General features: G+C 36.8%; 1 protein-coding gene across 10 annotated transcripts in view; it reads right to left on the minus strand.

The window, feature by feature from the left end:
• The window catches only part of DOCK3 (dedicator of cytokinesis 3), a 504,793-nt gene that overhangs the window by 336,625 nt on the left and 143,893 nt on the right, over positions 1 to 24,275 (minus strand). The window contains exon 1 of one of the 10 annotated variants that reach the window (XM_038566319.1): positions 11,814 to 11,908. The exons of 8 other annotated variants lie outside the window; for them this stretch is intronic. In XM_038566319.1, the coding sequence (XP_038422247.1) occupies positions 11,814 to 11,888 (75 nt within the window). In that variant the 5' untranslated portion in view covers positions 11,889 to 11,908. Of the gene's footprint in view, positions 1 to 11,813; positions 11,909 to 24,275 lie in introns of those variants that run through there. One more of the 10 variants, XM_038566322.1, reaches the window with a different exon arrangement.

The raw sequence follows: 24,275 nt of genomic DNA on the forward strand, positions 1-24,275 counted from the left end.
CAGTGGTATGCTTTGATTCTCGTATATTTTATCTTCCATGATTCTACTGTAGATTTTTGCTTTGTGCTTACTATGGTTCTACACATTTTGTAACACTATTTTTTTAAAGATTTATTTATTTATTTATTCATGATAGACACAGAGAGAGAGAGAGGCAGAGACACAGGCAGAGGGAGAAGCAGGCTCCATTCCAGGAGCCCGACACGGGACTCAATCCCAGGACTCCAGGATTGCACCCTGGGCCAAAGGCAGGCGCTAAACCACTGAGTCATCCAGGGATCCCCCTTGTAACACTATTTTATATTGATAACTTAACTTTGATCATATACAAAAACTCTACCCTTTTACTCTCCCCTTTTTTTTTCATGTCACAATTTAGCAAAATTGTATTGTATATTTTAAAATTACTGCAGCTATGTTTTTTAATTCTCTCATCTTTTAATACTAGAGTTAATACACCATTATATTATAGTATTAGAGTATTCTAACTTTGACTATATAATTATCTTTACCAGTGTGTTAGGGTTTTTTTTAAAGATTTTATTTATTTGAGAGACAGAGAGAGAAAATGAACAGGGGGAGGGAGAGAGAGAAGGTAACTCTGCTGAGCAGGGAGCTCGATGTAAGACTCTATCCCAGGGCCCTGGAATCATGACCTGAGCCGAAGGCAAACCCTTAACTGACTAAGCCACCCAGGTGCCCTTTACCAGTGTGTTTTATATTTTCATGTTTCCATGTTCCTAATTAGTGTCTTTTCATTTCAGCTTGAAGAACTCCTTTTAGTATTGCTTGTAAGGCAGGTCCACTTGTGATAATTTCCTTCAGCTTTAGTTTAACTGGGAAAGTTTGTATCTCTCCTTTTTTTTTTAAGATTTTATTTATTTATTCATAAGAGACATAGAGAGAGAGGCAGAGACATAGGCAGAGGGAGAAGCAGTCTTCCCACAGGGAGCCTGATGTGGGATTCAACCCCAGGACCCTGGGATGATGAACTGAGCCAAAGGCAGATGCTCAATCACTGAGCCACTGAGATGCCCTTCTCTCCTCCATTTCTGAAGGACAGCTTTGCTAGGTAAAGTATTCTTGGTTGGCCAGGTTTTTTTCCCTTTCACCACTTGGAATATGTATCCTATGCTTCTATGGCCTGTAATACTTTTGCTGAGAAATCCACTGATAGTCTAATGGGGGGTTACCTTGGAAATTACAAACTTTGTTCCTCTTGCTGCTTTTTCTCTTGTTTTCCTTGTCTGTGACTTTGACAATTTTATTATAATGTGCTTGGGGGAGATTTCTTCAATTTGTCTGATGACCTATGAACTTTATGAACTTGGATATACAAATTTTTCCCTAGATTTAGAAAGTTCTTAGCCATTATTTCTTTAAATAGGTTTCCTGTCTCTTTCCCCCCTCTTCTCCTTTCAGAACTCCAATGATTCACAAATTGGTCCTATTGATAGCTGCCACCAATCATGAAGGCTTTATTCACTCTTCCTTGTTTTTTTTCTTCTTTTCTATTCAGGTTTCCTCTGTCTAGATCATTTCAAAGTCCATGTCTTTAATTTTACTGATTCTTTCTTCTGCTTGATCAAGCCTGCCATTGAGGTGCTCTACTGAATTTTTTCCCATCTCATTCACTAAATTCTTCAATTCAAGACTTTCTGTTTGGTTCTTTTTCATTATTTCTATGTCTTTGATAATTTTTTCATTTTGTTAATGTATTGCTTTCCTGATTTCATTGAATTGTCTTTCAGTGTTTTCTTTAGTTCATTAAATTTCTTTAAAACAGTTTTGAATTCCTTATCAGATACATTGTGGATCTCCAAGTCTTTGGATGAAGTTACTGGATGATTATTGTAGCACAGATTTCTTTGGTTTTTCATATTTCATGGAGTTTTGTGTTATAGTCTTTACTTTTGAAGTTGCAGTCACCCTCTCTAGTCTTTATTGTCATCAGGATAGAAATACCTTCCATCATTCTTCCTAGAGATTATGCAAATTTCTCAAACCTTTCATGAACCTGCTCCATGCTTCTTGCTCACTTTTGTGGCAGGGCAGAATTCTTCAGCATGAATGACTTCTATTGATCCTACAATGCACCAGGCTGAGTGCTGACAGTCTCTCTTGTGTTTTCGAAGAGATGGCACTACAACTCAAGTTTGTGGTCTCTGGACTGCAGATTCTGCCTGCTTTCCATGTGTGTTCATGAGCAGTCTTCCAAAGCTTGTTCTTGTCACTACCTTAAGAAGATTGCACAGTGACCCAGCTGCAACATGGGGGGTGGGGGTAGTGTGAGACACACAAAACACTAGGTATACTCGTGACCCAGTGGGGGAATCCATGGGTGGGGCCTTCGCAGCAGTTAATGGGTGGGTTTCTTGATAGAGTCTGCTGAACAGTAGGTTCTATGTCTCTTTAAGGCTGCTCAAAAATCCTATGTGCCACTTTCCCAAACTCTTTCTACATCTCTGTCATGGAACTCTCAATTTAGTACTCTGGATAGGGATAAACAGAAATGAGCCTCTCTGGCAAGATCTGCAGAGCTGAGAAGCTGGATGCTCATTCACAAGCTCTCTCTTGCCCTCACAGGAGAAATCATGGGTCTAAAAAGATGATCTATAGCCTTAATCTATGCTACTCTGTGGTAAAGTTGATGCAGGTAAAGTGAAATTGTTCCTACTACCTATTCCATGTATCCAAACTCTTACTTTCTGCTCTGAGTGCTGGATCTTCATCTATAGAAACCTAGACGTCCAGAAAGTTTCTCTCATCCAAGAGTGATTGTGTTCATAAACTCTAAGACGACAACCAGGGTCACTTCAGGGTACACAGCTGGGACTGAGGTCTGTCTGCCTAATACCCAATGCACAGATGAGTTAGACTTCCCCTTGGGTCCCTTGTTATATGACACAGGATGCTACAGATCCCCAAAACACTTTTGTTTGTGGATGGATACAGAACGTTTGTTGTTGAGAATGAGAACAAAAACTAGGGACATCTTATGGCACCATGATTCTGACATGAAGTCTACCAGTAATATATTTTATATATTGGTCCATAATAAAAAATAACCTATACCAACAGGGGAATCCTAATACAGGAGAATATGGACTTAGAATAAAACACACAACTGCACACAACCAAAACTAAATGATGACAATGCATTATCTATAAAGGAAGAACAGTAAAAAGTAAAAAGACAGGATTAGTGTATGCTTTCAGGAAGATGGATGAGACATACTTTTCACTATTCCTCCTGCTAAGTACAAAGAAAAACTGTAGACAAATATGTAATATATACATAAATATACATATATTTCACACATATAACATGTATATAATATAAAGCATATGATATACATCATATATTTTTAAAACTCTAGAAATAAATGTGTTTTTTGAAAAGGAAGATTCTGAAAGGTAGAGAGAAAAGGCAGATCAACTAGAGACCCTGAGATGCAAGAAAAAACACAGTAGTGAATTCCCTAGATTTTCTTTTACCTTTTACATCTGCTACTTGAAGCTGAAAAGGCTAGAAACTTAGAAACACCAACAGGCACAGACAAAAAAGGACTGTTCTCTCTAGCTTAAGAACCAGGAGAGAGTCAACCTGTCAACAAAGAAAACATCTCAATAATAACCACTATATTGCTTCCAAACATCACCAAAAAGGAAAGAAAGGAAAAAAGCTATGGCCCAACTCCTACCCACACAAGCAAGGTTAACAGGAGAGACTGAACTTTCACCCTCATTGAACTATAATTAACACATTCAAACCCTGCACTGGTATAGTGTCTGAAAAGGCCAAGTTGGGAGTCAAGACATTCTACCCAAGTGGGCAATAACAAGCCACAATCATTGAACGGCAGTGGAAATTATCTGAACTTCTATCCCTAACCTGCATTAGTGAGACTCCTCTATCACTCTCCCCTGTGGTGTCTGAAGAGGCCTAAGAGAGAGTGGGGGCTTTCACCACTGCTCAGCAATAACAAGGCCACCACCGTCCTCCTGGTAGTATCAGAGGCCACATGGGTCACAGAAGATGGCTCTACAATGCTTTCTAGCTGGTGAATAATTAGTGGAAGACTACTGGAAAGCTAGAATTCCCACACCTATTCGACAGTAACAAGGAGCCTGCACCCTTCAATATCAAGAGAACCTGAGTGGGAAACATGGACTTTCAACCCCCAAATGGCAGTAATGAGGCAAATTCTGTCCTTCCCCTACAGCAGCACTGTCACAAAAGCCAGATAAAGCAAAAAGTCTAAATAAAAGCAGTATCTCATAACATAATACCCAAAAGGCCAGGTTTTGTCATACCAAGAACCAGGAAGATCTTAAATAGAATGGGGAAAAAAAACAATACATGCCAACACCAAGAAAACAAAGATGTTAGAACTATTTGACAAATATTTTAAGGGAGCCATCATAAAAATGTTTCACGAGTAATCACAAATATGTGTCAAACAAATGGAAAAAAATTTCAGCAAGAAATAAAAATGTCTCAACAAAGAAACCAAAGATGGATGGATTCACTCAACGGCAGAATAAAGGAGACAGAGGAAAGAAATCAGTGAGCCATACGTCAGAAAAATTTAAAATGACACTGACTGTGATATTGTGATACAATAACATGTATTTCTTCATCCCCAATCACTGACATAAGAGTTTCTAAAACTCTTGGAATTTCTGGATAAGGATAGGAGAAGCATCAACTTTTGTTATTCATGATAAGCCCCTTTCAATTGTACTGGGATTTATGCTAATGAGATGACCCTTGGTAGGCCCCCAGACAGCTTTAGAATGGGAGATACCAGGAGAACCATGTGATTAGTGGGTTGGAACTTTCAGCTCCATTCTCCAACCCCCAAGGAGAGGAGAAGAACTGGAGAATGAGTTAATCACCAAGGGCCACTGATTTAATAAATCATGCCTTCACAATGGAATTCCCATAAAAACAAACAATAGGGTTTGGAGAGCTTCCAAGGTAATGAACACACAAAGTTGCTATGAGGTTGAAATGCCAAAAAGGGGCACAGAAGTTCCGTGTCCTTGTCTACATACCTTGCCCTAAGCATCTTTTCTATCTGGCTGTTTCTAAGTTGGATCCTTTATGATAAACTGATAATAGTAATTAAGTTGTTTTCCTGAGTTCTGTGAGCTATTCTATAAAATTACCAAACATGGAAAAATGGGATATGGGAACCCTCAACTTATAACTGGTTGTTCAGAAGTATGAGAAGCCCAGGACTTGAGACTGGCATCTGAAGTGAAGGTGGGACTGAGCCCTTAACATGTGGGGTCTGACACTAACTACTTAGTGTCAGAACTGCACTGAATTGTTGGAAACCCAGTAGGTATCCCAACAGTTGTAGAAATGGTTGTTGGGTGTTGGAAACCCCACACTTTTTATGTGAGAAGTGTTGGGAGACTAAAGAATAAAGAGAAAACAGACTGAAAAAAAAAAAAAGTGAATAGAGACTCAGGGGCCTATATGACTGTGGCAACGACAAAAAGGTATCTAACATTCTTGCCATCAAGTCCTAGGAAGAAAGAAGGAAAGGGCAAGGCTTAAAATGTGCATGAACAGAATAAAGTCTAGTGAGAATATGGAGCAACAAGAACGCTTACCCATTACTAGTGAGAATGCAAAATGGTACAGCCACATTGGAAGACAGTCGGGCAGTTTCTTATAAAACTAACATACTCTTACCACATAATCTAGCAATTGCATTCCTTGGTAATGACCAAGTGAGCTGAAAACTTATGTCCACACAAAAACCTGCACACAAATGTTTTTATAGTTACTTTGTTAATGCCAAACTTGGAAGCAACCAAGATGTCTTTCAGTAGGTGAATAAATAAACAACCCATAGTCTATCCAGACAATGGAATACTATTCAACAATACAAAGAAATGAGCTATCAAAGTGCCTGGATGGGTGAGTCAGTGGAGTATACAACTCAATCTCAGGGCCGTGGGTCGAGCTCTACATGGGTGTAGAGATTACTTTAAAAAATAAAATCTTGGGATCCCTGGGTGGCTCAGCAGTTTGGCGCCTGCCTTCAGCCCAGGGTGTGATCCTGGAGACCCGGGATCGAGTCCCACATCAGGCTCCCTACATGGAGCCTGCTTCTCCCTCTGCCTGTATCTCTGCCTCTCTCTCTCTCTCTCTCTCTCATGAATAAATAAAAATCTTTAAAAAAATCAAATCAAATCTTGGGGCGTCTGGGTAGCTCAGTCGGTTCAGTGTCTGCCTTTAACTCAGGTTATGATCTCAGGGTCCTGGGACTGAGCCCCACGTCAGGCTTTCTGCTCAATGGGAAGTCTGCTTCTCTCTCTCTCTGCCACTCCCACTCTTGTGCTCTCTTGCCCTCAAATAAATAAAATCTATTTTTAAAAAATCTTAAGAAAAAAAAAACAAATGAGCTATTAAGCCATGGAAAGACATGGAGGAATCTTAACTGCATGTTGCTGAGTGAAAGAAGTAAATCTAAAAAGGCTACAGTCTACATGATCCCAATTAAATGGCATTCTTTAAGAGGCAGTAAAAAGATCAGTGGTTGCCAAGAGTCCTGGAGAATAAGGAAAGGAGTGAATAGGGGGAGCATGGGGTATTTTAGAGCAATGAAACTATTCTTATGACAATGTAATGATAGATCCACGACATTATGCATTTGTCAAAACCATAAAATTATACAACACAGTGAACCCTAATGTAAATGATAAATAATACTAATAGTATATAAGTATTAGTTCACCAAATATAATAAATGTACCACACAAATGCAGAATGTGAATAGGAGGAGAAACTGGGAGAGGGAATCCTGTACTCCTTGTACAATTTTTCTGTAAACCTTAAACTGTTCTAAAAAATAAAGTCTAATAAAATTTAAAATTAAAAAAATGACAGAAAATTTCCCAAATTTGGCAAAAGGCAAGTCTACATATTAACGAAGCATAGCAAACTGAAAGAAGGATAAACTAAAAGAAACACATATCAAGATACTACATAGTTTCATTTCTAAATACCACAGGCAAAAAAAAAAAAAATCTTAAAATTAGCAAGAGAAAACAATGCCTTACCTCTAGTGGAAAAAATATTCAAATGACAGTGAATTTTTCACTAAAATCAGAGAGAACCAGCATCACTACTCACAATAGCCAAAGGTAGAAATAACTCAAGTCTCCATCAATTGATAAGCAGACACACAGACTGTGGTATATCCATACAACGGAATGTTATTCAACCATAAAAGTAATTAAGTTCTGATATATGCCACATCAATAATGAATCTTGAAAATATTACACTGAGTAAAAGAAGTCAGACACAAAAGGCTATGTATTACATGATTTCACTTATATGAAATATCCAGAATAGGCAAATCCTATTCTACTATCTGACAACACAGATAGTAGTTGCCAAGGGCTGGGCAGCAGGGGAATGGTGGGTATAAGGTTCCATGTTTGGGGTGATGAAAAGGTTTGGGAATTGGATAGTGGTAATGCTTGTAAAATACTATGAATGTACTAAATGTCAACATGGAGGGGTATCTGGATGGCTCAGCTGGTTAAGCATTTGACTCTCAATTTTGGCTCAGGTCCAGCTCCACGCTCAGTAGGGAGTCTGCCTGACATTCTCTCTCTCCCTCTCCTTCTGCCCCTCCCCTCTGCAATGTGCTCTCTCTCTCAAAAAAATAAATCTTTTTTAAAAATTCACTACAAGTATAACAACAAAGGCAAATAAGTAAAAGCATGAAAAAACATATTATGCAAAAATTAATGAAAAGCAAGAGTTAATATTAGGTAAAGTAGACTCAAGAACAAAAAAAAAAATCAGACACAAAAAGGAACACTATATACTGATACAAAGTCAACCACCAAGAAAACAGCAATCATAAATGTATATGCACTAAACAAGAGAATCAAAACTCACAGAAATAGACAAAAATAGACAAATTCACAATTACAGAGACTTACAGAACTAAACAGAAAAATAACAATGATAGAGAACTCAACAACAACATTGACCAATAGGATCCAGTGGCATTCACAGAACACTCCACTCAACAAAAGCCGATAGACATTCTTTTCAAGTACCCACAAGACACATACCAAGATAAATCATTCCTGAGCAAAAACACAAATGTCAATAAATTTAAAGCAATCAAAAGCAAACACAGAATGTTTTCTTAACCACAATGAAATCAAATTGGAAATCAATCACACAAAAATAAGAGGGGCAGCCCGGGTTTAGCAAGGCTTAGTGGTTTAGCGCCGCCTTCAGCCCAGGGTGTGGCCCTGGAGACCCGGGATCCGATCAAGTCCCTTATGTCAGGCTCCCTGCATGGAGCCTGCTTCTCCCTCTGCCTGTGTCTCTGCCTGCCTCTCTCTCTCTCTCTCTCTCTCTGTGTGTATGTCTCTCATGAATAAATAAAATCTTTAAAAAAGTAAAAAAAAATAAAAAATAAATAACAGAAGAAAAATCTGGATATGTTGGCTATAAAACATATTTCTAAATAATCCATACATCAAAGAGGACTTTTCAAAGTAAATCTAAAAATTACCCTGAACTGAATTAAAATGACAATACAATATATCAAAGTTTTGGGACAAAGGTAAAGAAATGCTGAAAGGGAAATTACTGGCATTAAATGTGTACGTTATTTTTTTTTGTCTCAAGTTTTTATTTAAATTCTAGTTAGTTGGGGCACCTGGGTGGCTCAATTGGTTAACTGTCTGCCTTCAGCTCAAGTCATGATCTCAGGGCCCTGGGATCAAGCCCTATATCAGGCTCTCTGCTCAGCAGGCAGTTTGCTTCTCCTCCCTCTTCCTCTGTTCGTGCTCATTTTCTCTCTCTCTCTCTCAGATAAATAAAATCTTTAAAAAAAATTTTTTTAATAAATTCTAGTTAGTTAACATATAATATTGCTTTCAGGAGTAGAATTTAGTGATTCCTCACTTACACATAACACTCAGTGCTCATCACAAGTACCCTCCTTAATACCCATCAACCCATCAACCATGCAGCCCATCTCCCTCCTATCTTCATCACCAACCCTCAGTTTATTCTCTATGGTTATGAGTCTCTTATGGTTTTGCCTTCCTCTCTTTTTTTTTCCTTCCCCCTATGTTCATCTGTTTTGTTTCCTAAATTCCACATATGAGTCAGAATGGCTAAAATTAACAACACAGGAAACAATAGATGTTGCCAAGGATGTGGAGAAAGGGGAATCCTCTTACACTGTTGTTCGGAATGCAAGCTGATAGACCCACTCTGCAAACCAATATGGAGGTTCCTTCACTCATATTAGGAATCTAAGAAACACTGCAGAGGACCATAGGGGAAGAGGGAAAACTGAATGGGAAAAAAATCAGAGAGGGGTCAAACCATGGGTTTAAACAACAACAACAATAACAACAACAACAACAACAACAACAACAACAAAACACTACCCTACAACTTAGTAATTGCATTTACTAGGGATTTTACCCAAAGGACACAAAATACTGATTCAAGGGGATACATAAACCCTGATGCTTACAGCAGCATTATCAACAATAGCCAACTTAGGGAAAGAGTCCAAATGTTCATCAACCTGAGGAATGGATAAAGAAGATGTGCAGGCACCTGAGTAGTTTAGTTGGCTAAACTTAAGCATCTGACTCTTGGTTTCAGCTCAGGTCATAATCCCAGGGTTGTGAGATCAAGCCATATTGCACTGGACTCCATGCTCAGTTTGGAGTCTGCTTGTCCATTCCCCTTCCCCTTCCTCCCTGCCCCTTTCCCTCTCTCCTCCTTCCTCACACGCATGCACACCCACTCTCAAATAAATAAAATCTTCAAAAAAAGAAAAGAGATGTGACATATATACACAATGATATATTAGCCATCAAAAAAACCGAAATCTTGCCATTTGTAACAACATAGATGGATCTAGAGTATATCGTGCTAACTGAAATAAGCCAGTCAGAAAAAGATAGATGCATTTATCAAAAAAGAAAACTGCATGGGGCACCTGGCTCAGTCAGTAGAAATGTGACTCTTGATCCTACTTTAAAAAAATAAATAAAATTTAAAAATAAATTTAAAAATAAAAATAAAACTGCAAATCAACAATCTAAGCTCTCTCATCAATAAATTAGAAGGAGAAGAGCAAAATAAAACCAAAGCAAACAGAAAGAACAAAAAAAAAGTAGAAATCAAAAAAATTTAAAATAGAAAAACAATAGAGAAAATATAAAGCTGGTCTCTGGAAACATCAACAGAACTGACTAATTTCTACCAAGACTAAAAAAGGAAAAAACAGATGAGACACATGTTATCAATATCAGGAATGAAATGGGATATTATGTATTCATTAAAAAGATATTAAAGGAATATTTCCAAAACTCTATATAAATAGACTGCATACATGAAATGGACCAATTCCTTTTAAAATATAAAGTACCATAACCCAATCAATAAAAGTATATACAGTTGATTCTTGAACAACACAGGGTTAGGGGCACCAATCCCCCACACAGTTAAAAACCCATGTATAACTTTTGACTTCTCAAAAACTTAACAACTAATAGCCTACTGTTGACTAGAAATCTTACTGATAACATAAACAATCAACACATATATTGTATATGTAGTATTATATAGTTTATTCTTACAATCAAGTAAGTTAGAGAAAAAATATTTTAAAAATCATAAGAGAAAATACATTTACAGTACTATATTGTATTTATCACAAATCCACACAAATGTGGACCCACACAGTTCCAACTCATGTTATTCAAGGATCAACTATAATTTGAATAGCTTGAACTGCTCTATGACCATTAAGGAAACTGAATTCATATTTTAAAACTCCAAAGAAAAGAATCCCAACCTAGATGGCTTCACTGCTTTATTCTACCAAATGATTGAAGAATGAACACTACTACTACCCAATCACTACCGTAAAATAAGAGGGGAAAGAAATTCCCAATTCATTTTATGAAACCAGTATTACTCTGATACCAAAATCAAAAACAGTATAAAAAAAAGAAAACTATAAGCCAATATCCCTCATGAATATAGATGTAAAAATCCTTAACAAAATGTTATCCCGGGTCTCCAGGATCAGGCCCTGGGCTGAAAGGCAGTGCTAAACTGCTGAGCCACCCGGGCTGCCCTGTAATCTACCATATTAAATCTAATAAAGAAAAATCAAATAATTACATTAATTGCATAAAAAGCATATGACACACTTCAACACTAATTCATGACTAAAATAAGACTTGTAGGGAAAAAGGTAATAAAATCATAGAGTAACATACATAAAATGGAGGAATAGGAGTTTTCTACCATTTTTCCACCAATGAAAACTGATTTTAACAATCAACCATAGACAAGAAGAATGACCTTGTGGAAGTTCAGGAGTCCAGTGGAAAAGTCCCAACACAGTGTGGGAAGAAAAAAAAATCTGAGACTGGATGCACTGAAGAGAGTAAAAAGAACAATTTCACTCTACCTGCATTATCCCTCCTATAAGGCAGCCCCGCTCGGTGCCAAGAGAGGCCTTCCTGATCTGTGATTTCTCCCATGGGGGAAAGTGAGAGCATCTGAGTGAGCAACTGGATTTTCCCCAGCTTTATGGGATGCTGCTGAAGAGGCTCATTTCTTTCTTACCCCATCCAGCATATTGAGGTGTACTACACAACTGAAGGGTAAGAAGGGGATATTAGGAGAGCAGCCAGGACTCTCAAAAGACATCAAAGAACCCTACTAATCACTTTATGGACTCCCTGAGGAAGCCTCCATGAGCCAGTGGGGACATCTTACCTGCAAATCTTGCCAAATGACCCACAGGCACCCCCAACACACTGCACACGTCTCCCAGCTACTCTCCAACTCCATGGCCAGTTCCCTGTGCAATAACAAATATAACCCTTTGCAGATGGTTATTGAGCATATGCAGGAAGCTACCCAACTCTGTGGGACTGGGAGAAAGCACAGAAACTTGAGCATTCACCATTGCCTTAGGTAAAGCACACAAGAGACTTAGCAATTGGCTTGATTTTTGCAGGACTGAAAGAAAGCATACAATCTTAAGAATTACACCCCAAAAAGGAACAAGAAGTGTGGAGCAGGTACATCCAAAGGAAAGGACTAAGAGAGTTTCAGAATACCAAACAGGGCTAACAGAAGTTATTTCTCTACAAAAGACAATGAATAAAAATGGAGGAAATGATTGCTTCTTCAAATGCAAAAACAGCAATGCAAGAGTTCAAGAACATGAAAAATAAAGGAACTGAGTACCACCAAAGGAATATAACTTTTTCTAGTAACCAAGACCAAGGAAACAGATCTTGATTTGCCCAATAGATATTCAAAGTAATTGTTCTTAAAAAGCTCCGGAAGAAACAAACAAACAAACAAAAAAAAAAAACACGGACCATCAAACAAAATCAGGAAAATACACAAACAAAAAGAAGTTTAATAGATAAATAGAGATCATTAAGACAGAAATTCTAGAGCTGAAGATTACAATGAATTAAATGAAAAATGTAAAACAGAGTACCAAAAGCAGACTTGATCAGCAGAAGAAAGAATCAAGATTAAAGATTAAAGACAGGAACTGTGAAATTATCTAGCCAGAAGAGAACAAAGAAAAAAGAATGAAAAAGAGTAAAGAAAGTCTATGTGAATTATGGGATACCATTAAGGGAAACAATCTATGCATTATTGTAGTTCTAGAAGGAGGAAGGAGAAAAAAAAGGGACAGAAATTTGATTTAAAGAAATAATGGCTGAGAAGCTCCCAAATCTGGGAAGGGATGTGAATATCCAAGTTCATGAAGGTAGGTTCCCAAAAACAATCAATTCAAAGACCCATAATTAAACTAAAATCAAAGACAAAAAGAATTTAAAAGCAACAAGAGAAAAAAAGTTTGTAACTTACAAGATTAACCCCCATAAGGCTATCAGCAGAATTCAGCAGAAATTTTGCAGGCCAGGAGAGAGTGGGATGATATATTCAAAGTACTGAAAGAAAAAAATTTCCAACTAAGAATATTTCATCTGGCAAAGATGCCCTTCAAAAACAAAGAGATAAAGACTTTCCAAGACAAAGAAGAGCTGAGAGTTCATCACAACTAAAGATGCCTTACTGGAAATGCTGAAAGAAGTTCTTCATGTTAAAATTAAAAGACCCCGATTAGTAACATAAAAAACATATAATAAAAACATAAAAGACACTGGCAAAGGTTAAAGTTTATTAAATTAAAATTAATTATAATTAAGTTATAAATTTAAATTCTTATTTCTCTAAAACTGTAATATGTCAGCATATTAATCAATTAACTCCAATAAAGAATAAAGAGCAAAAGTATTAAAAATAACTATAGCTACAGTAATTTGTTAAAGAATAAACAATATACAGAAATGTACACTGCAACATCAAAAATATAAAATGTGGGTAGGGATAAAAGAATATACTTTTTATATGAGATTAAAGTCCAAATATTATCAGCATAAAGGTGTTTTATGTAAGCCTCATGGCCACTACAAAGAAAAACCTACAACAATACTCGAAAGGAAAAGAGAAAGAAATCAAACCATACCATTATGAAAAATCATCAATTCACAAATGAACACAACAAAAGGGGAAAGACAAAGGAACTTAAAAAGGGGCCAAAAAACAATAAACAAAGTAATATTAGTAAGTCCTTACCCACTAATAATGAAATGTAAATAGGTTAAATAAACTAACCACAAGGCTAACAGTTGCTGAATGGACTAAAAAATATAACTCAACTGCATGCTGCCTACAAGAAACTCACTTCACCTTTAAGGATAAACATAGGCTCAAAGGAAAGAAATTAAAAAAGATATTCCCTGTAAATATAAACCAAAGAGAACAGAGTTAGCTATATTTATATCAGACAAATTAGATTTCAAGTCACAAACAAGAGTCAAAGAAGGAATTTTTATCATGACAAAGGGGTTAATTCATCATGAGAATAAAACCATTGCAAATATATACACACCCAAAAAAACAGAACACCTAAATACATTAAACAAATAATGAAATCTGAAGGGAGAAACAGACAATACAAAAAAAGTAAGGGATTTCAATACCCTCTTTCAACAATGGATACGTCCAGAAAATTTGTAAGAAATTAAGCTTAAATTTTATTTTATTTTATTTTTATTTTTATTTTTTATTTTATTTATTTTATTTTATTTATTTTATTTATTTTATTTATTTATTTTATTTTATTTTATTTTATTTTATTTATTTTTATGATAGTCACACACAGAGAGAGAGAGAGAGAGAGAGAGGCAGAGGGAGAAGCAGGCTCCATGTACCGGGAGCCCAACGTGGGATTCAATCCCGGGTCTCCAGGATCGCGCCCTGGGCCAAAGGCAGGCACTAAACCGCTATACCACCCAGGGATCCCCTTAAATTATATTTTAGACCAAATTCAGCTGACAAACATATAGAGAATATTCCATCCAATAACCACATAATACACATTCTCCTCAAACACACACAGATTATTCTCAGCATAGATAACATGTTAGGCCACAAAACAAGTCTTAAATTCAAGAAGACTGAAATCATACCGATTATTTTTTCTAACTACAATGATGAAACTAGAAATCAATAAAAGGAACAAAGCTATAAAATTCACAAATATGTGGAAATTATACAACACACTCCAGAACAACCAACTGGCCAAAGAAGAAATCAAAAGAGAAGTTAAAAAGATAACTCAAGAGACACCAGGATCAAGGCTCCAGGATCAAGTCCCATATCGCGCTCCCTGTAAGTAACCTGCTTCTCCCCCTCTGCCTATGTCTCTGCCTCTCTCTCTCTCTCTCTCCATGTCTCTCATGAATAAATAAATAAATCTTAAAAAAAAAAAAGGTAACTGAATATAATGGAAATGGAAGCATAACATACCAAAACTTATAGGACACAGAAAAAAATTGCTCTAAGATGAAGTTTATAGCGATAAATGCCTACAATAAGGAAAAAACTCAAAAGAACAACCTAACTTTATACCTGAAGGTATAGAGATAATTAATAAGCCCGAAATTAGCGAAGGAAGGATATATAAAGATTAGAGAGAAATAAATGAAATCGACAATAGAAAACAATTGAAAAGATCAATGAAATTAAGATCTAGTTATTCGAAAAGATAAAATTGAAAACCATTTAGCCAGACTAGTAAAGAAAATAAGATAAAGAATCAAATAAAATAAAAAATGAAAGAGGAGGCACTACAACTGATTCCATAAAAATACAAAGGATCATTAGAGACTACTATGAAGGATTATACACCAACAATTGGTTAAGCTAAAAGAAATGGAAAGATTCCTAGAAACATACACTCTGACAAAACTGAGTCAGAAGTAGAAAATCTGAACAAACTAATTATAACTAAGATTAAATCAGAAATTTAAAACTTCTCAAGAAACAGATGGTTTCACTAATGAATTCTACCAAAGACTTAAAGAAAAATCAGTATCAATCCTTTTCCAGTCTTCCAAAAAGCTGAAAAGGAAGGAATACTTCCAAACTCATTTTACAAGGTCAGCATTACCTTGATACCAAAGTCAGACAAAGAGACTACAAGGAAAGAAACTTAAAGACCAGTATCCTGATGAACATGGATGCAAAAAAATTCTCAACAAAATATTAGCAAATTCAAGAGCACATTAAAAGTCACACACTGTTATTAAGTGGGATTTATCCATTAAATGCAAGGATAGTTCAACATATGAAAATCAGTGTGGTACACACATTAATAGAATGAAGGATAAAAATCACATGATCATCATAATAAATTCAGAAAAACATTTGACAAAATTCAACAGCCTATTATAATAAAAACTTCAACAAATCAGGTATAGATGGAATATATTTCGACATAGTAAAGGCCATATATGACAAGCTCACACCAAATATCATACTCAATGAAAACTGTACCTCTAAGATCAGATAGGACAAGGATGCCAATTCTTACCCTTTCTATCAAATAGAAGCAGTAAGAGCAACTAGGTGAAAAAAGAAATAAAGATATCCAAATTGGAAAGGAAGAAGTTAAAATTGTCTGTTTTTGCATATGACAAGATCTTACATAGAGAAAACTATAAAGCCTTCACCAAAAAATTTTCATAACTGATTAACCTCTTAAAATTGCAAGATACAAAATCAATATACAAAAACTAGATTGCATTTCTTTTTTTAAAAGATTTTATTTATTTATTCATGAGAGACACACAGAGAGAGGCAAAGACACAGGCAGAGGGAGAAGCAGGCTCCATGCAGGAAGCCCGACGCAGGACTTGATCCCAGGTCTCCAGGATCACACCCTGGACTGAAGGCGGCGCTAAACCACTGAGTCACCCGGGCTGCCCTAGGTTGCATTTCTTAAACTAATAATGAACTATCAGATAAAGAAATTAAGGGATCCCTGGGTGGCGCAGCAGTTTGGCGCCTGCCTTTGGCCCAGGGCGCGATCCTGGACACCCGGGATTGAATCCCACATCAGGCTCCCAGTGCATGGAGCCTGCTTCTCCCTCTGCCTGTGTCTCTGCCTCTCTCTCTCTCTCTCTGTGACTATCATAAATAAATTTAAAAAAATTTAAAAAAAGAAATTAAGAAAACAATCTTCTTACAATAGCATTAAAAAGAATAAAATATTTAGGATTAATTTAACCAAGTAAGTGAAAGATCTGTACACCAAAAACTGTAAGACAGACAAAAGAAATTGAAGACACAAATAAATGGAAAAATATCCCATGTTCATGCATTAGAAGAATTACTATCATTAAAGTGTCCAAACTACCCAAAACCATCTACAGATTCAATGCAACAACCTACCAAAATTCCCATGGCACTTTTCAAAAAAATAAACAATTCTAAAATTCACCTGGAACTACAAAAGATCCTGAAGAGTTAAAACAATCTTAAGGAAGAAGTGCAAAGCTGGAGGCATTACACTTCCTGACTTCAAACTATATTACAAAGCAATGTTAATCAAAATATTAAGGCAATGGCATAAAAACAGACCTATAAATCTATGGAACAGAATAGAGGAAAACAGAATATTATATTATATATATTTATTATATTTATACCAGAAATAAACCCATATATATGGCAAATTAATTTATGACAAAAGTGCCAAGCATAGACATTGTGGAAATGATAGTTTCTTCAATAAATGGTATTAGGATAACTGGATATACACGTGCAAAAGAATAAATGTTAACCCTTATATACTATACTCAAAAATCAACTGAAAACAGATTAAAGATTTAAATATAAGACCCGAGGGCAGCCCCAGTGGCGCAGCGGTTTAGCGCTGCCTGCAGCCCAGGGCGTGATCCTGGAGACCCTGGATCGAGTCCCACGTCAGGCTCTCTACATGGAGCCTGCTTCTCCCTCTGCCTGTGTCTCTGCCTCTCTCTCTCTCTCTGTCTCTATGAATAAATAAATAAATAAATAACCCCAAACCATAAAAATCCTAGAAGAAAACACAAGGAAAATGCCACCTGACATCGGTCTTGGCAATGATTTTTCTGGATGTGACATCAAAAGCATAGACAAAAGCCTAAAGTAGATAATTAGGATTACATCAAACTAAAAATTGGCCTCTGTACAACAAAGGAAACTCAACAAAATGAAAAGGCAACTTATAGAATGAAAGAAAAATATCTACTAAAAATAACTCTTACAACTCAGAAGTAAAAAACAACCTGACTTTAAAATGGGCAAAGGAACTGAATAGACATATTCCAAAGACATACAAACAGTAAAAGATAGGAGAAAAGGTGTTTGACATAACTAATCATCAGGAAATAGAAACCAAAACAACAACAAGATACCACCTCACATATGTCAAAATGGCTATTATCAAAAAGTTAACAAGTCTTGGTGAGGATGTGAAAAAAGGGAAACCCTATCACTACTGGTAGCATAAAAACTGGTACACCATTTTGTAAAACACTATTTAGGTTCCTCAAAATAAAAATAGAACTACTATATGGATCAAGGAATCCTACTTTGGCTATATATCTGCAAGATATAATCTTAACTATAAACTCAGTCATGTCTCAAAGAGATAGAAGAGATAGCTGCACTCCCACATTCATTACAGCATTATTCACAATAGCCAAAACATGGACATAACCTAAATGCCTATTAATGTATGAGCAGATAAAGATGATGTGATACACACACACACACACACACACTCAAACACACACATAATAGAATTTATTCAGTCAATGAAAAGAATGAAATCCTGCCATTTGCAACATAGATAAAATGGGAGAACATTGTGCTAAGTGAAATTAGCCAGACACAGAAAGACAAATACTGTATGATTACACTTGTATTTGGAATCTATAAATAAATAAGCAAGTAAGTAAATAAATGTCAAACTTATACAGAGAGTATAATGATTGCTACAAGGGGCTGGGGGATAGGGGAAATGTGCTGATCAAAGGGTACAACCTTTTAATTATAAGCTGAATAAGAAACACATAGCTGATGAATGAACTCTGAGGATTTGACATATTACGTATTATTATTAATAAAACTGGATTGTATATGGGAAATTTGGTAAGAGGATAGATCTTATGCATTTTTACCAGAAAAAAAAGTAAGTACATGAGGTAACAGATATGTTAATTAACCTGACTGTGGTAATAATTTCACAAAGCATACATATATCAAATCGTCACATTGAACACATTAGACATATACAACTTTATCTGTCAATTATACCTCAATAAAGTTGAAAAATAAGTAAAATCAAAACTAGGAACAGATAAAAAAAAACTAATTTGATGAAAAGCACCTACAGAGAAGCATTATACTTAACAGTGAAAGAATGAAAACTTTTCCCTAAGAACAGGAGTAAAGCAAAGAAGTTCATCTTCATCACTGTATTCACCATAGAACTGGAAGTTCTAGCCAGTTCAGTAAGACACTAATTTTAAAAAGGAAACAAAAAGGCATACAGTTCAGAAATGAAATAAAAATGACCCTATTTACAAATTACATGATTGTCTATGTAGCTTCCCAAGGAAGCTTTAAAAAAAAAAAACCCTTCTACAATCAATAAGAGAGTTCAACAAGGTCAAAGGATACAAATAGACATATACAAATCAATTGTATTTCTATACACTACCAATGAATCTGTGCACACTGAAAATAAAAATACGATACTATATATAATCTCTCAAAACCAGGATATTATATTATATATATTTATTATATTTATACCTAAATATTTATTTATATTAGGTATAAATCTAACAAAACTGATACATAACTTGTATGCAGAATAGTCAAAAATACTGATAAATCAAAGAGATATGCTAAGTGCATAGACTTGAAGACTCAGCATAATGTCAATTCTTCCCAAACCAATAGACATTTATTCATATAATCCCTATAAAATCCTAGCAAGATTTTTTACATACACTCAAGTATTCTAAAATTTATATGGAAAAGAGGGAAACTAGAATAGTTAAAAGAATTTTTAAATAGAATAAAGTATGAGGGGACGCCTGGGTGGCATAGTCGGTTAGGCATCAGACTCTTGGTTTCAGCTCAGGTCATGATCTCAGGGTCATGGGATCAACCACCACTTCAGCCTCTGTGCTAAGGGTAGAGTCTGCCTGAGATTCTCACTCCCTCTCCCTACCGCTTGTGCACTCTCTCTCTAAAAGAAATAAATCTTTTTTTTTTTTTTTTTTTTATGATAGTCACAGAGAGAGAGAGAGAGAGAGGCAGAGACACAGACAGAGGGAGAAACAGGCTCCATGCACTGGGAGCCCGACGCGGGATTCGATCCTGGGTCTCCAGGATCGCGCCCTGGGCCAAAGGCAGGCGCTAAACCGCTGCGCCACCCGGGGATCCCAGAAATAAATCTTTTAAAAAAGAATAAAGCATGAGAATAAAATCAGTCTATCTGATTTTAAGAAATGTTACACAGCTACAGAAATCAAGTATTGGCAGAGGAATAGAAAAACAGATCAATGGAAAAGAAAAGAGAAACCAAATTTAGGGAGATCCCCTGGGTGGCTCAGTGGTTTAGCGCCTGCCTTCCGCCCAGGGCGTGATTCTGAAGTCCCGGGATGGAGACCCACATCAGGCTCCCTGTATGAAGCCTGCTTCTCCCTCTGCCTATGTCTCTGCCCCCGCTCACCCCATCTCTCATGAATAAACAAGTAAGATCATTTTTTTTTAAAAGAGAGAGAAACCAAAATTAGACTCACACAAACATACCTAAATATTTTTACAATAGCAATAGGGGGGAAATAACCTTTTCAACAAATGAAGCTGGAGCAATTGGACATCCAAAGCAAAACAATAACCCTGACATGAAAATCAATCAAAGACAGAATAAATCAACCTAACCATCATAACTGCTCTAAAAATTAACTTCATATAGATCACATAAAATTGTGTAACTTTAGAAAAATATAAGAGGAAATTTTCTACACAGGAGATACAGAGGTAGGAAAGAACTTTTAAGACTTTACATCAAATGCACAATCCATGAAAGAAAACACTGACAAGTCAGACTTCACCAAAATTTAAAACTTTCTCTATGAAAGACTCTGTCAAGAGCACAAAAGGAAAAGCTACAGATGGAGAGAAAAATTTTCAAACTACACATATGATATAAAACTAGTATCTAGAATATATAAAGAACAAAAAGAAATAAAAGGCATTCAAATTGCCAAAGAAGTCAAACTCTCCCTCTTCGCCGATGACATAATACTGTACATAGAAAACCCAAAAAGACTCCACCCCAAGATTGCTAGAACTCATACAGCAATTCAGCAGTGTGGCAGGATACAAAATCAATGCCCAAAAATCAGTGGCATTTCTATACACGAACAATGAGACGGAAGAAAGAGAAATTAAGGAGTCAATCCCATTTACAATTGCACCCAAAAGCATAAGATACCTAGGAATAAACCTAACCAAAGAGGTAAAGGATCTATACCCTAAAAACTATAGAACACTTCTGAAAGAAATTGAGGAAGACACAAAGAGGTGGAAAAATATTCCATGCTCATGGATTGGCAGAATTAATATTGTGAAAATGTCAATGTTACCCAGGGAAATTTACACGTTTAATGCAATCCCTATCAAAATACCATGGACTTTCTTCAGAGTTAGAACAAATCATCTTAAGATTTGTGTGGAATCAGAAAAGACCCCGAATAGCCAGGGGAATATTCAAAAAGAAAACCATATCTGGGGGCATCACAATGCCAGATTTCAGGTTGTATTACAAAGCTGTGGTCATCAAGACAGTGTGGTACTGGCACAAAAACAGACACATAGATCAGTGGAACAGAATAGAGAATCCAGAAGTGGACCCTGAACTTTATGGTCAACTAATATTCGATAAAGGAGGAAAGACTATGCATTGGAAAAAAGACAGTCCCTTCAATAAATGGTGCTGGGAAAATTGGACATCCACATGCAGAAGAATGAAACTAGACCATTCTCTTACACCATACACAAAGATAAACTCAAAATGGATGAAAGATCTAAATGTGAGACAAGATTCCATCAAAATCCTAGAGAAGAACACAGGCAACACCCTTTGTGAACTTGGCCACAGCAACTTCTTGCAAGATACATCCATGAAGGCAAGAGAAACAAAAGCAAAAATGAATTACTGGGACTTCATCAAGATAAAAAGCTTCTGCACAGCAAAAGAAACTGTCAACAAAACAAAAAGACAACCTACAGAATGGGAGAAGACATTTGCAAATGACCTATCAGATAAAGGGCTAGTACCCAAGATCTATAAAGAACTTATTAAACTCAACACCAAAGAAACAAACAATCCAATCATGAAATGGGCAAAAGACATGAACAGATATTTCACAGAGGAAGACACAGACATGGCCAACAAGCACATGAGGAAATGCTCCACATCACTGGCCATCAGGGAAATACAAATCAAAACCACAATGAGATACCACCTCACACCAGTGAGAATGGGGAAAATTAACAAGACAGGAAACCACAAATGTTGGAGAGGATGTGGAGAAAGGGGAACCCTCTTACACTGTTGGTGGGAATGTGAACTGGTGCAGCCACTCTGGAAAACTGTGTGGAGGTTCCTCAAAGAGTTAAAAATAGACCTGCCCTACGACCTAGCAATTGCACTGTTGGGGATTTACCCCAAAGATACAGATGCAGTGAAATGCTGGGACACCTGCACCCCGATGTTTATAGCAGCAATGTCCACAATAGCCAAACTGTGGAAGGAGCCTCGGTGTCCATCGAAAGATGAATGGATAAAGAAGATGTGGTCTGTGTATACAATGGAATATTACTCAGCCATTAGAAACGACAAATACCCACCATTTGCTTCAACGTGGATGGATCTGGAGGGTATTACGCTGAGTGAAGTAAGTCAATCGGAAAAGGACAAACATTATATGTTCTCATTCATTTGGGGAATATAAAAATTAGTGGAAGGGAATAAAGGGAAAGGAGAGAAAATGAGTGAAAATATTAGTGAGGGTGACAAAACATGAGAGACAGCTAACTCTGGGAAATGAACAAGGGGTAGTGGAAGGGGGAGATGGGCAGGGGGTTGGGGTGACTGGATGATGGGCACTGAGGAGGGCACTTGGCAGGTTGAGGACTGGGTGTTATGCTATATGTTGGCAAATTAAACTTCAATAAAAAATAAATTAACTAAAAAAAAGAACTCCAAAACACAACAGTTAAAAACAGAAAGTCCCCCACAGTTAAGAGTCTCTCATGGTTTGTCTCCCTCTCTGATTTTTTCCCATTCAGTTCTCCCTCCCTTCCCTTATGGTCCTCTGCACTATTTCTTATATTCTGCATTTGAATGACACCATATGATATTTGTCTTTTTCCAAATGGTGATGTGATGAGCCCTGGGTGTTATACACAACTGATGAATTACTGAAAACTACATCTGGGCCATTGCTCACTAACGCCAGCATCACCTCTAGCCCACAGAGCTCAAGTCCAAGAAGAGAAGTAAGGAAGGAGGTAACCTGTAGCAGCCTGTAACCATGGCTGCTACAGAGCAGATTGCAGGCAAATCACAAATCCACCTGTAGTAAAGCACTGAGGAAGCAACTAGCTACAAAAGCCATTTGCAGGACTGCGCCCTCTACTGGACGGGTGAAGAAACCTCATCGTTACAGGTCTGGTACTGGGGCACTCCAGGAAATAAGACGTTGTCAGAAGTCCATTGAACTTCTGATCCGCAAACTTCCTTTCCAGGGTCTGGTGCAAGAAATTGCTCGGGGCTTCAAAACAGATCTGGGGATCCCTGGGTGGCTCAGCAGTTTAGCACCTGCTTTCAGCCCAGGGCATGATCCTGAAGTCTCCGGATTGAGTCCTGCATCGGGATTCCTGCATAGAGCCTGCTTCTCCCTCTGCCTGTGTCTCTGCCTCTCTTTCTCTCTCTGTGTGTGACTATCATAAATAAATAAAAATTTTTTAAAAATTTAAAGATTTTATTTATTTATTCGAGAGAGAGAGAGGCAGAGACACAGGCAGAGGGAGAAGCAGGCTCCATGCACTGGGGAGCCCGACGTGGGATTCGATCCCGAGTCTCCAGGATTGCACCCTGGGCCAAAGGCAGGTGCTAAACCGCTGCGCCACCCAGGGATCCCAATAAATAAAATCTTTAAAAAAAATTCTCTTCTTCCTGTTTTTGGTAGTTCTGAACGTTAGATTTTTCCCCCCATGGGGTCAAAGGTACCTAAGTATATGACTGCAAGTGGAAAAACAGGGGACAGAAATCAAGTATTGACAGTTTTCCCATTTTCATTTGTGTATGAATTTTTAATATAAATGCAGGGGCATAAAGCATTAATGGTCAAAATGTTTCAGTGAACACGTTTCAGCAGTTAGACTGTATAACAATTATAAATAAACCTGTTAAAATTTGCTGGACAATGCTAGCATTTGGTTTTTTTTAAAACAAGTAAATTCTTACTAATGGCAACTAAGTGGTGTTTGCTGCATTTTTATCATACAGTAGATTCCATTCATTCACTATACTTTTCTAGCTGAGTTGTCCTACATGTAAGTACATGTTTTTAATGTTGCCCGTCCTCTGTGCTGTTCCTGTAAGTTTGCTATCAAAATACATCAAATTATTTTTAAAAAAAGAGAACTACATCTGAAACTAATGATGTCCTATATGTTAGCTAACTGAACTTAAAGAAACTTTTAAAAACACAGGAAGTGCAATCAGAA

Source organism: Canis lupus, chromosome 20 (genome assembly GCF_011100685.1).
Source record: "Canis lupus familiaris isolate Mischka breed German Shepherd chromosome 20, alternate assembly UU_Cfam_GSD_1.0, whole genome shotgun sequence".
NCBI classification, from domain to species: Eukaryota; Metazoa; Chordata; class Mammalia; order Carnivora; family Canidae; genus Canis; species Canis lupus.